At 39.5% G+C, this 16111-nt stretch overlaps 2 protein-coding genes across 2 annotated transcripts; both read right to left on the bottom strand.

The window, feature by feature from the left end:
- Positions 1-1817: 1817 nt before the first annotated feature.
- Positions 1818-5159, bottom strand: LOC104425021 (protein trichome birefringence-like 43). The gene is given in 7 exon segments (XM_010037584.3): positions 1818-2221; positions 2308-2466; positions 3012-3024; positions 3027-3186; positions 3292-3410; positions 3413-3462; positions 4601-5159. Coding segments are annotated over 7 exon segments (1092 nt in total). The 5' UTR covers positions 4885-5159; the 3' UTR covers positions 1818-1914.
- A 6142-nt stretch (positions 5160-11301) lies between these two features.
- On the bottom strand, positions 11302-14639 carry LOC104425020 (protein trichome birefringence-like 43). The gene is made up of 5 exons (XM_010037582.3): positions 14141-14639; positions 12911-13082; positions 12630-12805; positions 11864-12022; positions 11302-11697 (listed from the first exon to the last, which is right to left on the bottom strand). The coding sequence occupies exons 1-5, from the start codon at positions 14422-14424 to the stop codon at positions 11391-11393; spliced, it is 1098 nt and encodes a 365-aa protein (XP_010035884.1). The 5' UTR covers positions 14425-14639; the 3' UTR covers positions 11302-11390.
- Between the last annotated feature and the right edge of the window lie 1472 nt (positions 14640-16111).

The following is a 16111-nucleotide window of genomic DNA, read 5'->3' as shown; positions in this document are numbered from 1 at the left end:
AGTAAACTTTTTTAAGAATCGAAAGCTTACGAAAGCAACTTCGCGACTACAATTTTTGAAAAAGACAATAGGATAAAAGGTGCACTTTTTGAAATACCACCGCTAAAAGACAATACGAAAGCAACTTCGCAACTACAATTTCTATATGTAAAGAAGTACACCCTATGATTTGAATTTGTTTCTTTACGTGCAAGAGGGAAAGAAAACAGACGAAATGATCGGTCGATTCAGTATGGGCCACTATGGCTTCTTTTCGTCGTACTAAATCTCTTGCACGCAAAGAATACTTCCTATGATGATAAGTGCCTTCTTAATGTGTCCAAGAACGATTTAGGGAAAGAGCACGAGACTTTGTAAGGGCCATGCTTGTTTGGAAGCAACAACGTTGGGTGACTTTGAGACTTCATGTAATACGAGATCCATATCGCAATCAAATGGGTCCCTATCCATCGCTAACTCAACCTATTTCGAAAGACTACAGCTCACTGACACCTAATTAAGCGCGTATGCATGATCTCGAGAAGATGTTCCTTTTGATTTGTATTCCATCTTACGTAGAATTTTGATTAGATGGATCTGTCCACCTTTAATATTGAATCGAAGATAAGAAATGGAAATCTTGTTCGGGGTGAGGGTCCGAAGGATATGGCTTATAGTTTAAGAAGACGATAAGATAGACGCGAAACCTATGATATCTATTCCTCATCAGAGTCATCACAGTACTGGAATATAAGCAGGTTACTTTTAAGTTATGAAGAAGTTTTAATATCTGCAACAGCATCCTGGATTATGCACCTCCGAAACCATGATCGTCATTAACAACGGACAAGGACAACGAAACCAAAGACATCACCAACGTTCACATGGCCATAGCCGAGTCGGGTTTGAAGCGGCGTGCTGCCGAGCTCGCACGAGAGGAGAGATAAGCAGAGAACGTACCTCGGCAAGTCGCAGTTGCCGACGGGCTTCCATCTGTACTTGAGGCAACCTGTGGTTGAGATCCTCCATGGGCTTCGCGCGCGCAGGAGATGATTCCAAATATTCAGGACTCCGGCAAAGCACTCTTGGCTATCTAGCCAATGCAGTTGAGATCGCTGCCGCTGCCACCATAGATCGTCGATAGGTGACCTGTCTTTTCTCAATCGTGGCACTCGTTTCGGGTGGAGACTCGATCAGATCATGCAAAATTAGGACGAGTAGGCATTGAGGGTTTTGGAATTAAACAATGATTGAGATTGCACGGTGGATGATGTAATTGTGCCTCATGTATGTCACATTCGAAATGTCGACTAATCACATTATATTATGTTGAGCATTCACGAATCACGCGTAACAATCATTGAAATTTGTAATTTCTTTTTCATTTTCAAAATAAATTTATATGGGTACCATTGCATTCAATCACTTTGTTCACTAGGATGTATTGCATTAACTACTTCCGCTGAACAGAAAAAAAGAAGAGGAAATTCTATTTTGGTTTACTAATTCCTCATAATATTGGTAACCGTTAGTGTGCAATATATAATATTGGTAAACGTTAGTTTGCAATATATATACCGTGTTGCGTCGACATGATTAAACTAGCTTAAACAAATGAACAATGCACAAAACGTTGAAAATGGTTCACGTAAATGATTTTGGAGTGATATAATAATTTTCTACTAAGGATACAAATATCGATCCCATGTTTAATTTCCTAATTACGAACTTGCAATATCGCCAAATTATTTTATACTCTTATAAATCTAGCTTCCTCTTAATATAGATTCAAATTTGTCACCCCTCCCACCCCAACAAAAATTAAAAAATATAAACCGGCCACAAATAGGGAATTTTCTTTCCCCAATACCACAAATTTCCATGATGAATTAAATCTGAATGTGAATTGTTCACTTATTCTAGCGATGTGCAGATTCAAAAGTTGTGAGCTACAAGAGACTGATAAAGGAGCAAATTCCAGGTGTCAGGAACTCCAGCAAGACACCAGTGGCTGCAATCCATGGTCCTGTGTCCTCCCAAGCCATACACCGATGGATGTCCATCTACTCGGAGCTGCGAGAGATACGTGACGTTGAGCAGACGGACCGGGTACGTCATCGATCTTATTACTTTCTCTACCACCAGTTCCGCCGGGTTTGGGCCGGCTGGGTATCGCCGCACAGCGAGCGGATGCTTCTGGTCGACACAAGCGTCGGCGTTCGGTTGACCCCAGTCACTTGCACTGCTTGATTTGAACAGGATTTGATAAATCACGAGTTAGATTAGCAAAATAGCAAACAATATGTCCTCGAACTCTAAAGATCTTACGTTGCATGGTCTGGGGAAACTCCTTGATAGAAGACAGTAGTTTTCAATGGGTCCACCCTGGAGTCCACCCATTTGGCCCAAGTATTCATTGCCTTCTTGTAGGCCACCAAGCGATTCATGTCTTTGTAAATCTTATTCCCTTCTTGGATATAATCCCATCTAAATTACCTCAGAAAAAGGAATGTCAGAAGCTTCGAAGTTTCAAGCACATAGAAAAAAAGCAAAAATATATAAGGGAAAAGCATGCTTAATATAAGTAAATGCTCTATTTCACATCGTTGTTGCCAACTGAATCAAATAAGTATGTCCGTTTCTGAACAAATCACGCCATTACCATCCAGTGTAGAGCTACGCAGATTTTGCTGCTCCTACGAGGTTAAAATGGTCAGATATCTTAACTTACATCAATCCGCCCAGAAATTAGTCAATGGACATGCTTGAGTAAGGTAATTTAGTTGAAAGTCCCCTTCGAAAAGTTTGTATATATAATTACTCTTATAGGAGGGCCTGGGCATCAAATTAGGCCCGATCTAGCTCGAGCCTGTGCATCGATCACCTCTAGATAGAAGTAACTATGATGCAGAAACTATAAGAGAACTCATGCTCTCTAATGAGATCAAGTGTGGTTCTCACAAATTCTTGATATGTGATCGATTTTATTTGGAATCTAAGTCGATGTAACGCTTGCTAAGATGGACACTTACGGTTGTTTCCTCCTGTGTGAAGCCACCAATGCCACGAGTTGAATACCAACACGTCGACGCCCTCCCATAGCTTGGCGTTCTGGAGAGAGTCGAGCCTGAGAGCTCGCCCGGTGCTCGTGCTCACTATGTCCACCAGGAACGCGTCTCGGAAAAACATCAGCTGCACTCCATATTCCTGCAACCATATCACAATTGACGAGTCGTCAATTTCATCCTTTTAGTTTGACTTTTCGAGTCAAAGAGTGAAGAGCAAAGAGCAAGTCAAGGCAAGAGGTCTCACTGGGAATGAGAAGTTGGAAAGCCCAGCAACTGTTGTCAAAGTGTATTTGGCCTTGGGCACCGCGGTATGAACCATGCAAGTGAGGGATTGCCATTGATTCAAGCTTAACGAGTCCCCACAAACATCAGCCTCTTCCCTCTCAATCCAAACAAGAAGGCTCGGCCGTCAAACCTAGACCAAGCAACTTTCATTAATCGGGAACGACGATATGTTATAAGCACATAAATCGGAGACCTGCTGCGCTTTCGAATAGATTCTCCCAGAATTGATTAGTATTTCTGTCGAGACCCAATACAAGATTTCTTATCCAACCCCTTCACTTTTCCTCCTTTTTCGTTCCACATTGATCCAAGACTAAAAAATTTTAAGAATCCAAAGCTTAACTTTATATATTGGACATTCGCAAGACAGAGACAAAAGAGAATAGGTGCACTTACAAAATAACATTACTAAAGGACAATATGAAAGCAACTTCACAACTACACTTCCTATATTTAAAGAAGTGCACCCAATGATTTGAATTTGTTTCTTTACGAGCAAGAGGGAAAGAATATAGGCAAAAAGTTTGGCCGATTCGATATGGGCCATTGTGGCTTCTATTCGTCGTATCTGTCTCTTGCAAGCATAGAATACTTTCCATGATAAAAAGTGCCTTCTGAAAATGTCCAAGAAAGATTTAGGGAAAGTGCATGAGACTTGTAAGACCATGCTTGTTTGGAAGCAACAACGTTCGGTGACTTGGAGACTTCATGTTATGCCAGATGTGTATCCCAATCAAATGGGTACCAATCCATCGCTAAATCTATTTCCAAAGACTATAGCTTGACGACAACGAATTAAGAGCGTATCCATGGAGATGTTCTTTTCAATTTGTCTTTGCATCTTACATGAAACTATAAACAGATGGACTCGATCAGTATGAATTTGAATCAAATATCCGAAATGGAAATCTTGTCCAAGGTGAGAGTTTGAGGAATGTGGCTTATAGGTTAGAAGATAACAAGATCGTGGCTTTGGAGAGTGTGGTTATCTACGGAGCATTTGACATCAGTTTAGTACTCGTTAAGGTTGACTCAGGTTTGTCAATAACGCTTGACAATACTGGAATACAAGTAGGGTACTTTCAACTTATGAAGAAGTTCCAATCCCTGCAACAGCATCTCCATTATGCACCTCCAAAACCATGATCATCACTAATAGCGGACAGGAACAACGAAATTCAAGACAGATTCACATGGTCGTAGCAAATTGGGTCTGAAGCTGAGTGTTGTCGAGCACGGGCGTAGAGAGAGATATTGAGGGAACGTACCTCGGCAAGTTGCAGTTGCCGGCGGGCTTCCATCTGTACTTGAGGTAATCTCTGTCGAGCCTGCCATTCTCAAGGCACTTGAACTGCTTCTGTAGGAAGGGACACTGGGATGAGTTATAGAGAGGGTATGAACTATCATAGACCCACGATCCTGCGGAGGCATCGCAGGAACCGGCCTCGACAGTTTCTTCTCTCTTTCCATTAGTATGTCCCAGCGTCGTAACCGCTAGGTCACTCACAAGTAGAGAAATGACCACGAATACTGCACCTCCGAAGACACCCATGAGAGAGAGAGAGAGAGATAGAGAGAAAGAGAGAGAGAGAGAGAGAGAGAGAGAGAGATGGGTTGGTTGGGACTTGAAATGTGTGTGAAACTGAGTAATATCGACAGAGATTAGTGATAATGGGGGCAGATTATATAGAGAGAGGGTGAATGTTTCCAGGGGTTGAACCGAATCGAATTTGGAAATTTGATTAATGGACGGGTGAGGGTTTGCATACCATAAGAATAGGAAAGTTGCAAACTGGATCTTATTGGATTTTTCTTCTATCTAGGACGACATATTGCGGAAGGTAGAAGTAGACAGAAACACAAACTGTGGCTTTATGGGGAAGAAGAGATTGACCCTCAAGCCCCTTTCAATAGCAACTCATTCAATGTTTGGCCCACACTTAATGTTGGATTTTACTGCCCAATTATAGTTCCTTGGTCTTCCGGAGCATTCATTAGCATTACAACATTGTTTGGCCTTTTCGGCTGGAGAACCTTGCCTCGTTGAAGGCCAAGATAAGGGAATCTCCTATATAGGCCTATTTGATGACATTTAATATGATAATAACAATAAAATTGATTAGAAAAGGTGAAATTTGATTGGGATTTATACAGAGCTAGAAGTACACGTCCAGTTAATCGTGTAACCAATGTGTACATTTTTTTCCCCTTAGGCGAAGATCGTGGTGGCAAGAGATGACGACAAATCCCTCAACAATTGTGTTTTTTCTTTCATTGAATTATTCTTCGTGTTTTGTTGAGACACCACTTTTGAAAGGTTTGATTGCACATATTGAAGAAGTTGAAAGAATTGATTTGAAGATAATAAGTGAAAAAGGAAAAAGAAAAAGGTGAAGACATGAGAGGTATAGGATGCTGTTTTAGAGGACAACAGCTAATGTCTTGCCTTGTAGAGCTAAACTAATCGGGTTATGTATCATCCCAAATTCTTCATGCTTGTTGAGTGAAAATCTAGACGAAACTCCGGTCCATCTATTCAACCTTTGGCCTAGATTTTAAGGAGATAGAGTTTATGAGGTATCAACTCGTCTGCTTGGAGCTTCTCTTACTTAAGGAAATGATAAACCACTTCTTTGACCCACAACGGATTGCTCAGAGAATGGATTTTGATTGCAAACTCTTCACCCTCTTTGTAGCGTTTCTATGTACTAGAATGTGGTGTTATAGGAATGACATATTACATGATCAAGTTATTCCAAATTCTTCCTAGCAATTAAGTTGGTTTATAGAAGTTCATGGAATTTTCAAACAAGTTTAGGGATGAGAACATAGTCGCGATGAGTTCCGGGGTCAATCCTATTGGGGAAGGGACAGACTCCTGATTGCCATCGTTAGATGAAGGATTAAAATTTAATATAGACAGTGCATGTAAAAATAACAAAGGAGCCATTGGTATCATGGCACAATTGGCTAGCGATTCAATAGTCCAAGCTTGGACAAGGAAAGGACGTCGGAAATCATCAATGGAAGCGGAAGTAGTTGCTCTCCTTCTTGCTTGCAATTATACTTAGTCCCTCCGCATCCAAAAAGTGATTGCAAAGTCTTAATTGGTGCCATCTAACAAAAAGGTCTTTGCCCTTGGAGTATCTGGCCTTTTATGGCAGATTCTTGCTTCCTACTTCAACATAGTCCTGGTCAAAGCTTGGCTTGGACTAGTAGACCCAAGAATGGAGATGTTCATACGCTTGTAAATTGAGCTTTTAATCAAATAGGCATTGAGGCTTTGTTCATTTCGCGAAAAATATCATATGTTTAAAAAATGTTTTCTAAAAAGTCATTTTTTAGGAAAATGACAATATTTTCGGTACTTAGTTGAAACTTAGTAATAAACTAGAAAATATTTTCCATTGTTTGATATCTGATTTAATTTTATGGGAAAAATTACCCAAAGATCAATTTTTTTTATAATATTATTTTAAAAATAATTTTTATCTTTTAAAAATTGAATTTTTATTATTTTTCCTTTCTTTTCCTCCTTCCTTCGCTAGCTGCTTGCCTTAGCGATGGTCAATAGCCCAACGACCAGCCTAGACGCAGGTTGGCGAGCTCACGGCTCACTTGAGGCAAGTTAAGCGAGTTTGGGTCTCACCAGATTTGGCTAGGCAAGCTTGAGCCATTGGTGAGCTCAAGCCTTGTCAGCTTGTGCCCAGCATTGGTCCTCCAATCGATAGATACCATGCTTTGTAGGTACTAACAAGTGTACCAAATCCTAACCAATTAGAAAGAATCTTCTTGATTATATCTACTATATGATCTCTAACGGGTATTTAGTAGTTCAATTCAATAAAAGGTATTGAGAAGAAAGAAACTACTCACCATAGATAATAAAGCTAGACTTGGCTTGTAGCTAGTTGCCGGCTACCTTTGTGCTCGACGACCAGCCGAGGAAGAGGGGAAAAAAGGGAAAACATAAAAATAAAAGGAAAATGTGTTTGGTGTAAGTTGGTAAGGTGAAAGAAAATATGGAGAACATGTTCCACTTTCTAAAAAAACAGAAAATGTTTTTCTCACTTTTGAATGTGTTTTTTTAATTAGTAGAAAATGTTTTATATGATTAGTTTATTTTTTGTGAAATGAATGCTGGAAAATTTGAAAAATGTTTTTCAATGAGTGTTTTTGGCGAAACCAGCAAAGCCTGAATTTTCTATTCTTTTCCACAATCTCTCATCTAGAGTTAGAAGTATTGTATTAGTAGTCTTCTTCTATTTATCATTCCACTCTAAGTATTGCATTCATTCTGTAATGTTTTGTTTCGAAATGAAAAGCTTATTTCTAACAAAAAGAAAAAAAAAACACACAACATCGGAGAAGGACTAACAAAAAAGTGGATGAGTACTGTGGTGGATTGGGCCTATAGAATTTGTGAGCTCGACAAGGTTTTCAAGAGTCGACTCAAATACCTTTAAACTAGAAAAAAGAAAAAGGAGAATTAAATAATCAAGTGGAGCGATGCCCCGATTCTCTAGAGGAGGTCTTCTTGTCATTAGGGTTCTTTTGCTTAACTCTGATTGTCCACAATCTAAGTACGTCAATCTTTCATCGATCTCTGGATAGATATAGATCGGAGCGGTTGCTATTGATCCATAGTGATAATAAAGCACAGGAAACCTTGTTGGCAGCTGTGTTTTTCAATCTTTGATTTAAATCTATTTTAGCTCTTTGACTTCAATCGTAGTTTCCCGTCTGATGCATACGTACCGTTCATTACGAAGCCTTAGGACCCGTTTGGTTCAGCTTTTCCTCAAATACCTTTGGGTGAATGGGGTTTTCCAAAATGCAAATATCGTTTGGTAAAATTTGCATTGAGATACAACTTTGGCCAAAATACCGTTTGGTAAAATTTGCATTTGTAAAGGACTTTTATTAAATTAAAAAAAAAACAAAAAAACATTTGTATTTTTTTTTTGGAAGTCCGGCCACCGGACAGCCGGATTTAGCGGTCGTATGGCCGGGCGCGACCCTAGCGATGGTCGCCTGACATCGCGCGACACTAGGCAACCATCGCGCGACCCATACGTCGCCTGAGGTTCGGTGACAGTCACCGGGGTCGGGCGACCCTCAGGTGGTGGTCGCTAGTGCGCGCGACCCCTTGGCCGGTGGTCGTCAACCTCCAATTGGCGGTAGCTTGGAGAAGATGAACAATACTGACTTGCATTCCCTAGATGCAACTTGCCAATGCACCTCAAGAGCTCCATTAGGCTAAAGGCCTTTAGACTCCTTGGGAGATGCAATTGCATCTTGCCAAAGTCGCGCAAAAATATGAACCAAACGCGTTTGCATTTAGCCAAGGGACTTTAGAGTCCAAATGAGCATTCCAAATGCTGAACCAAACAGGACCTTAGCTTTTGACTCTTTCGACCTGTTTGCTTCATCAATCAAGGTTAGGAAGATCGCTTCGTCATTAGAAAGCTTTGACAACATATGAGAAAAGAAACATGATACAAGAAAAAGCAGGAAAACTTGCGATCTTTTATAATCTGAAAAATTACGAAAAAATTACATGTGGCTTTATATGTCCATAATTTTGAGAAGATATACTTTGATTACAACTCATACTTTCAACGAGTTTAAGTGTATTTAGAAAGCTTTAAGCCTTTTCTATGTCCCTAAAATTTAGATTCTGAAAGCTTAAATTTTGTTTTACAAAATTAAAAGTAGAAGTATGGAAAATCTGTATGTCTCTATCATTTAATTATGAGAGTTTTTTCAATCAAAATTGTCCACTAGAAATGAAAATCGGTGTAACGTGGGCTCCGAAAAATATAAGTAATTGTCTTCTTTTTTTTTTTTTTTTTTTGGGTCAAAATTTTCTTTTGTTTTGAAGGTGTCCTGTTTTTGCGACAAGCCATCATCGAGAGACGAAACGATTATTGAACTTTCCGAACTTGACTACCTTGTCCATGGATTCTGTCTTGCACCCCAATGCTTCAGTCCCTTCTTCTCCTCCTCTTCTTCCCCAATTTCTCCTTGCCCGCCATGTTTGTACTCTACACTCTCTTTTCTTTCCCTTTTTTTATGTGAAATTTTGTGAGACTGATATCAACTATTCTAAAAATTTAAACTTTTTCATCTTCTTCTTATTCCCTAATTTCTCTTTGCCTACTATGTTTGCACTCTACTCTCTTTTTCTATTAGCTGTCATAAAAGTTTAAGCTATCAAATGAAAATGTTTGTACTATGTGATCTCTTTTGAGTCTTCTCTTTCCCTCATTTATGTGAAATTTTGTGGGCATACAGCCGATTGTTCTAAAAATTTAAGTTATCTAAAAATTTAAGTTATTAAATGAAAGTGTAATTTATTATTTAAATTCCCCAATTTTGCCTTGCCTGCTATGCTTGCACTCGATACTCTTTTCTCTATTAGCTATTTTAAAAGTTTAAACAGTTAGATGAAAATGTTTGCACTCTACAGTCTCTCCTCTTTCCCTCCTTTACGTGAGACTTTGTGGCTATACTATCAATTGTTCTAAGAATTTAAATTGTTAAATGAATGCGTGATTTATTATTTAAATATTCCAACACTTCTCCTTATGTTTTGTCTAGTTTTTTTTTTTACTAGAGCGTGTACGGAAATTTAATTGGGATAGTAAATGGGATTTGAAAATATTTGAACTCAAGACTCTCAATTCCAATACCATATGGAGTTTTGTGGGATTACTACCAACTATTCTTAAATTTTAAGTTATTAGATGAAGGTATATTTTAATAATTAAATATTTTAACATTCGGCAGTCTTTCGATCACTATGTGGACTCACTAGTCCTTGCATAGAACTTGAGCATAGGGCAGAACTTGGTGCTCAGTGTTTCTGAAACGATTTGGGCTGCACACAGTTTACTATCACTTTCCATGACCGGTACGGACTTATCTGCTTGAATGAACACCGATCCTCCGCAGGTCCATTACCCAGTTCGCTTTAATTTTCCAAACATGAGTAACAACTCAATTAATGTCGAATTTACATCGGAACCTTAGCATTGTTCACGAATTCCACATGAAATCATTCCATCTTTCCGGATGTTCTCCTGCTTCACCGTTTATGAGGTTGAAATTGTTGAAAAAGCACCGCCTCTCTCTCTCTTGAGTTCTCCGGATCTCTCTCCACTCCTCCAGATTTTTCTCTAGATAATTCTTCAGCTTCAGCCGCAATTGTTGACCCAACAAGTTGCAATAAAATAATAATAAGTAGAAGAGATAGTGGGAGGCGAGAGTCGGTGGATGTGCCGACTTTGTCCCCTATAAATAGGGGCTCTTGCCCCTTAAGTGTGTGAGGGGTGTTGTGTGTGTGAGTGGGTGGGAGTAGGTGGCGTGAAGTGTAGAGAAATAGAGAGTAAGTGGGTGTGTGAGAGAGTTGTGTTCGTGTGAGGTTTGTGAGAGAGTGGGTAAGCAAGTACAAGTACAATGAGTAGTTGTGGGAGTGTGATAAAATAGAGAGTTGTAATATTGTTTTATATAATAAAAGTAATTATTTTTACATCCACTTACTTCTCCACAGAAATATGATGGGCACTTGAGAGTATATGAGTTTGATAGGGAGCAATGTCAGAGGAAAGAGGCAGCTGACCTTACGGCTTGGGATTATGGCGACTGCAGCTATCCGACGGTCTGTGGGCGACATGGAATTTGCTCTTCAAACGAACAACGCACTTGTCCAGATTCAAATGGGGGTCGACTTGATTACTTGCTTATACAAAAGAACAATGCGCGATAAATTGAAATACTTCACAAAAATTATTTCGAAGCAATACTTCAAATTTCTATTAGAGATATACATATTGATCACAGGTTTAATTTCTCAAAAAAGTCTTGCAACATAGCCAACTTATTTGATACGCTTATAAATTCATTCCTTGTTTTAATATAAATTTTATGCACCCCAAAAAAAAAAAAAAGAAAATATGAACCGCCCACAAAAAAGGGATTTTTAATATCCTAAATTAGGATGATGGAACAAGAATATGAATTTGGATGGTTCACTTATTCTAATGATGCAAAGATTCAAAAGTTGTTAGCTACTAGGGACCGATAAAGGATCAAATTCCAAGTATCGGGAACACCAGGAAGACACCAGTGGCTGCAATCCATGTTCCTGTGCCCTCCGAAGCCATACACTGATGGGTGTCCATCTACTCTGAGCTGCGACAGATAAGTGACGTTGAGCAGACGGACCGGGTACGTCATCGACCTTATCACCTTCTCTGCTACTAATTCCGCGGGGCTCGGGCCGGCCGGGTATCTCGACACGGCAAGCGGACGTGTCTGGTCGAGACAGGCATTGGCCTTTGGCTCCGCCCAGTCGCTTGCACTGCTTGGTTTGAATAGGATCGATGAATTACGAGCTAGATTAGCAAAGCAGCGTCCAATATATTCAACAAAATCAAAACACCACCAACCGAACAAAGAGTAAATTATAAAATGAAACAAGGATTAATACTTGTATAAAATGAATTTGCATCAACAAATATTCGTACTTTGCATGGTCGGGGGAAACTCCTTGATAGAAGACTGTAGTTTTCGATGGGTCGACACTGGAGTCCACCCATTTGGCCCAAGTGTTCAATGCTTTCTCGTAGGCCATTAGGCGATTCATGTCTTTATACGTCTTATTCCCTTCTTGAATATAATCCCATCTGAATCACCTCAAAATAAAAATAAAAAAATGTCTGAACCTTCAAACACCGAAACAGGAAAAAAAAGCAATATAAATAATGGTCATGTTAATGCGTATCATTGCATAACTCGTAGACGAGTATGCTTAATAGGAGCCACACTGTCCGTAACATAAATTAGTGACGAGAAGACCTAACTTCGGACTCTTATCAAAGTGAAAATAGTCAAATGTCTTAACATATGCCAATCCGTCAGAAAGTTTCTCCTTGCTGACATAATAGTAATTGCGACTGGAAAGTCTTGCATATGTTAGGCTTGCTTGGAGGCCCATTGGCCTGCGTGGGCTCTTCTGGATAGGCATGAGTGAGGTAATTTAGTCGTGAAGTCCTACCCCAAAAGTTCATAAGTTTATATAATTGTTCTAATGAATGCGCATGGGCACCAATTTAGGACCAAATTGACTTGGGTCCGTGCATTGACCACCTCTAGACTGAAAATAATTATGGTGCATAAACTATAAGAGAACTTGTGCTAACAAATGAAATTTAGTGTGGGTCTTATAGATTCTTGAAATGCGATTGATCTGGAATCTAAGTTGATGCAAAGCTTGCTAAGACGGACACTTACGGTTGTTTCCTCCCAACATGAAGCCACCAGTGCCACGAGTTGAATATCAATACATCGACGCCCTCCCAAATCTTGGCATTTTGGAGAGAGTCGAGCCTGAGAGCTCGCCCGGTGCTTGTGCTCACTATGTCCACCAGGAACGCGTCTCGGAAGAACATCAACTGCACTCCGTATTCCTGCGCAAGTATCAAAGTTGATGAACCATCAGTCTCATCACTTTAATTTGACTTTTCGAGTCAAAGAGTGAAGAGCAAAGAGCAAGTCAAGACAAAAGATCTCACTGGGAATGAGAAGTTGGAAAGCCCAGCAACTGTTGTCGAAGTGTATTTGGCCTCGGGCACCGCGGTGAGAACCATGCAAGTAAGGGATTGCCATTGATTCAAGCTCAACGAGTCCCCCACGAACATCAGCCTCTTCCCTCTCAATCCAAACAAGAAGGCTCGGCCGTCGAACCTAGACCAAGCAACCTTCATTAATCGGGAACAACAATATATTATAAGCGCATAAATTGGAAACCTACTGCGCTTTTGAATCGATTCATTGAGAATTGATTAGTATTTCTCTTATCCATCGAGACCCAATACAAGATTCCTTATCTAACCCCTTTACTTTTCCTCCTTTTTCGTTCCACATTGATCCGAGATTAAACTTTTTAAGAATCCAATGCTTACCTTTATATATTGGAAATTCGTTAGACGGAGACAATAAGAGAATAGATGCACTCACAAACTAACATTGATAAAGGACAATATGAAAGCAGCTTCACACCTACATTTCCTATACGTAAAGACGTGCACCCAATGATTTGAATTTGTTTCTTTATTAGCAAGAGGGAAAGAATATAGGCAAAAAGATTGGCCGATTCAATATGGGCCATTTTGGCTTCTTTTCGTCGTATCTGTCTCTTGCAAGCATAGAATACTTTCCATGATAAAAGTGCCTTCTGAAAATGTCCAAGAACGACTTAAGGAAAGTGCATGACACTTGTAGGACCATGGTTGTTTGGAAGCAACAACGTTCGGTGACTTGGAGACTTCGTGTTATGCAAGATGTGCATGACAATCATATGGGTACAAATCCTTCGATAACTCAATCTATTTTCAAAGACTATAGCTTAACAACACCGAATTAAGCGCGTATGCAGAGTCTCATGGAGATGTTCCTTTCGATTTCTATTGCATTTGACATCACTTTGGTACTCTTTAAGGTTGACTAAAGTTTAAGTATCAATAACACTTGATGTAGGAACATAGATGCGAATCCCATGCCATCTATTCCTCTTGAAATACTGGAATATAAGTACTGTACTTTTACTTTATGAAGAACTCCCGATGTCTGCAACAGCATCTCCATTATGCAACCTCCAAAACCATGATCATCATTAACACCGGGCAAGAACGACGAAACCAAAGATGTCACCAACATTCACATGGTCGTAGCCAAGTCGGGTCTGAAGTGGAGTGTTGTTGAGCACCCACGCGGAGAGAGAGAGAGAGAGTGAGGGAACGTACCTTGGCAAGTCGCAGTCGCCGGCTGGCTTCCATCTGTACTTGAGGTAATCTGTGTCGAGCCTGCCATTCTCAAGGCACTTGAACTGCTTCTGTAGGAAGGGACACTGGGAGGAGTTATAGAGAGGGTATGAACTGTCATAGACCCACGTTCCTGCGGAGGCATCGCAGGAACCGGTCTCGACAGTTTCTTCTCTCTTTCCCGTAGCATGTCCCAACGTTGTAGCCGCTAGGTCAGTCACAAGTAGAGAAATGACCACGAATATTGCACCTCCGAAGACACCCATGAGAGAGAGAGAGAGAGAGAGAGAGAGAGAGAGAGAGAAAGAGAGACTAGAGAGAGATTACAGAGAGATTACAGAGAGATGGGTTGGCTGGGACTTGAAATGTGTGTGAATCTGAGGGATTATCAACAGAGACTAGTGATAATGGGGGGAGGTTATATAGAGAGAGGATGAATGTTTTTAGGGGGTTGAACTGAATCGAATTGAATTGAACTTGGGAAGGTGATTAATGGAGGGATGACACGTTTACATAACCCACAATTAAAAGGGGGCCCAAGATGGATCTCATTGGATCTCCCTTCTATCTAGGGCGACATATCGCGGAAAGTAGAAGTCAACCGAGGCGGAAACCGCGGCTTCATGAGGAAGAAGAGATTAAATCCTCGACGCCCTTTCAATAGCAACTCATTCAATGCGTGGCCAACACTTAAATGTTTGATTTTACTGCAAATTAGAGTTCCTTATTCATCCATCCGCCAAAAGTTTAGTTGTTCTATTCATTGATGAAATTGGATTGAAGACTATAGAGTTTGAAAGTAAAATTTTATTTTTCGTTGACAATGAGGTATGGACGGAGCATTCATTATCATTCAACATTTTGGCCATTACAGCCGGAGAACCTTGCCTCATTAAAGGCCAGGGTTAGGGAATCTCCTAAAATAGGCCTATTTGAGGACATTTAATTTAATCATAACACGCAAGCGAATAAATCAATCAATTGAAAACGTGAAAATTGGTTGGGATGCATACAACATGAGAAGTACGAGTCTAGTTGAACGTGTAGCCATTGCATAAAATGTTTTTTACTGTCAGCGAAGATCATTGCGGCAAAAGGATGATGAAGTGTCTCCAATCATATTTCTTTTCCTTATTCAAATAGTGCGCGCCAATGATAATTATTTTATTCCATAAATTAATTTCTGGCTAAAAATAGATTTTTTTTATTATTCTCCAGACGAATTTCTAAGCAAAAATACACGTTAAATAATGACATTTTTTTTCTCCCAAGGGGCTGGTTATTAGGGACGGTGAGTAATGAAAAGAGTTTTTATTTTTCATTTTTATTTAAGAAATAGAAAATTGGAAAATTTTCACTTTTCATTTTTGTTCCAAACCCTTTTCTAGACTAAAAATTTAATTTCGAAATAGAAAAATGAATTTGTATGACCAAACAGATTTTTATTCCAAATCTATTCTCGAAAATAAAAAATAAAAAATAAAAAATAGAGAAATAAAATAATTATTACGTGCTCTCTATGTTTTTTGTTTCGTTGAAATATCATATAAAGGTTTCATTGGACAACTATAAAAAGTTAAAATGATTGATTTGATTGAAATAAAGAAAAGAAAAGTTGGGACTTGGGGAAACAGCACAACATCGAAGAAGGGAAAGAGAGAGACTCGACGAGAAATGGCACCTTGAAATTTAGGGACGAGAGATGAAAATTGCATGAAAATGACCCTCTATGTGTCATATACACTTTTTTTTTTTTTTTACTGGTGTTTTATTTTTCCTATTGGTGATGTAAATACGATCATAAAGCACATGAAAGCCTTATGGCTTAATTTCGATTTCACTTCACTAATCACCCCTTGACTTTACATTAATCAAAGTTGGTCAAGTACAATTCAACCTGTTGCCTTCATTATGAAATCTCAGCTTTTAGGTAGTCTGGCGTGATAGCTCTCT

The sequence above is a fragment of the Eucalyptus grandis genome, chromosome 11, assembly GCF_016545825.1.
Source record: "Eucalyptus grandis isolate ANBG69807.140 chromosome 11, ASM1654582v1, whole genome shotgun sequence".
Taxonomy (NCBI): Eukaryota; Viridiplantae; Streptophyta; class Magnoliopsida; order Myrtales; family Myrtaceae; genus Eucalyptus; species Eucalyptus grandis.
This window is presented reverse-complemented; position numbering and strand designations above follow the sequence as displayed.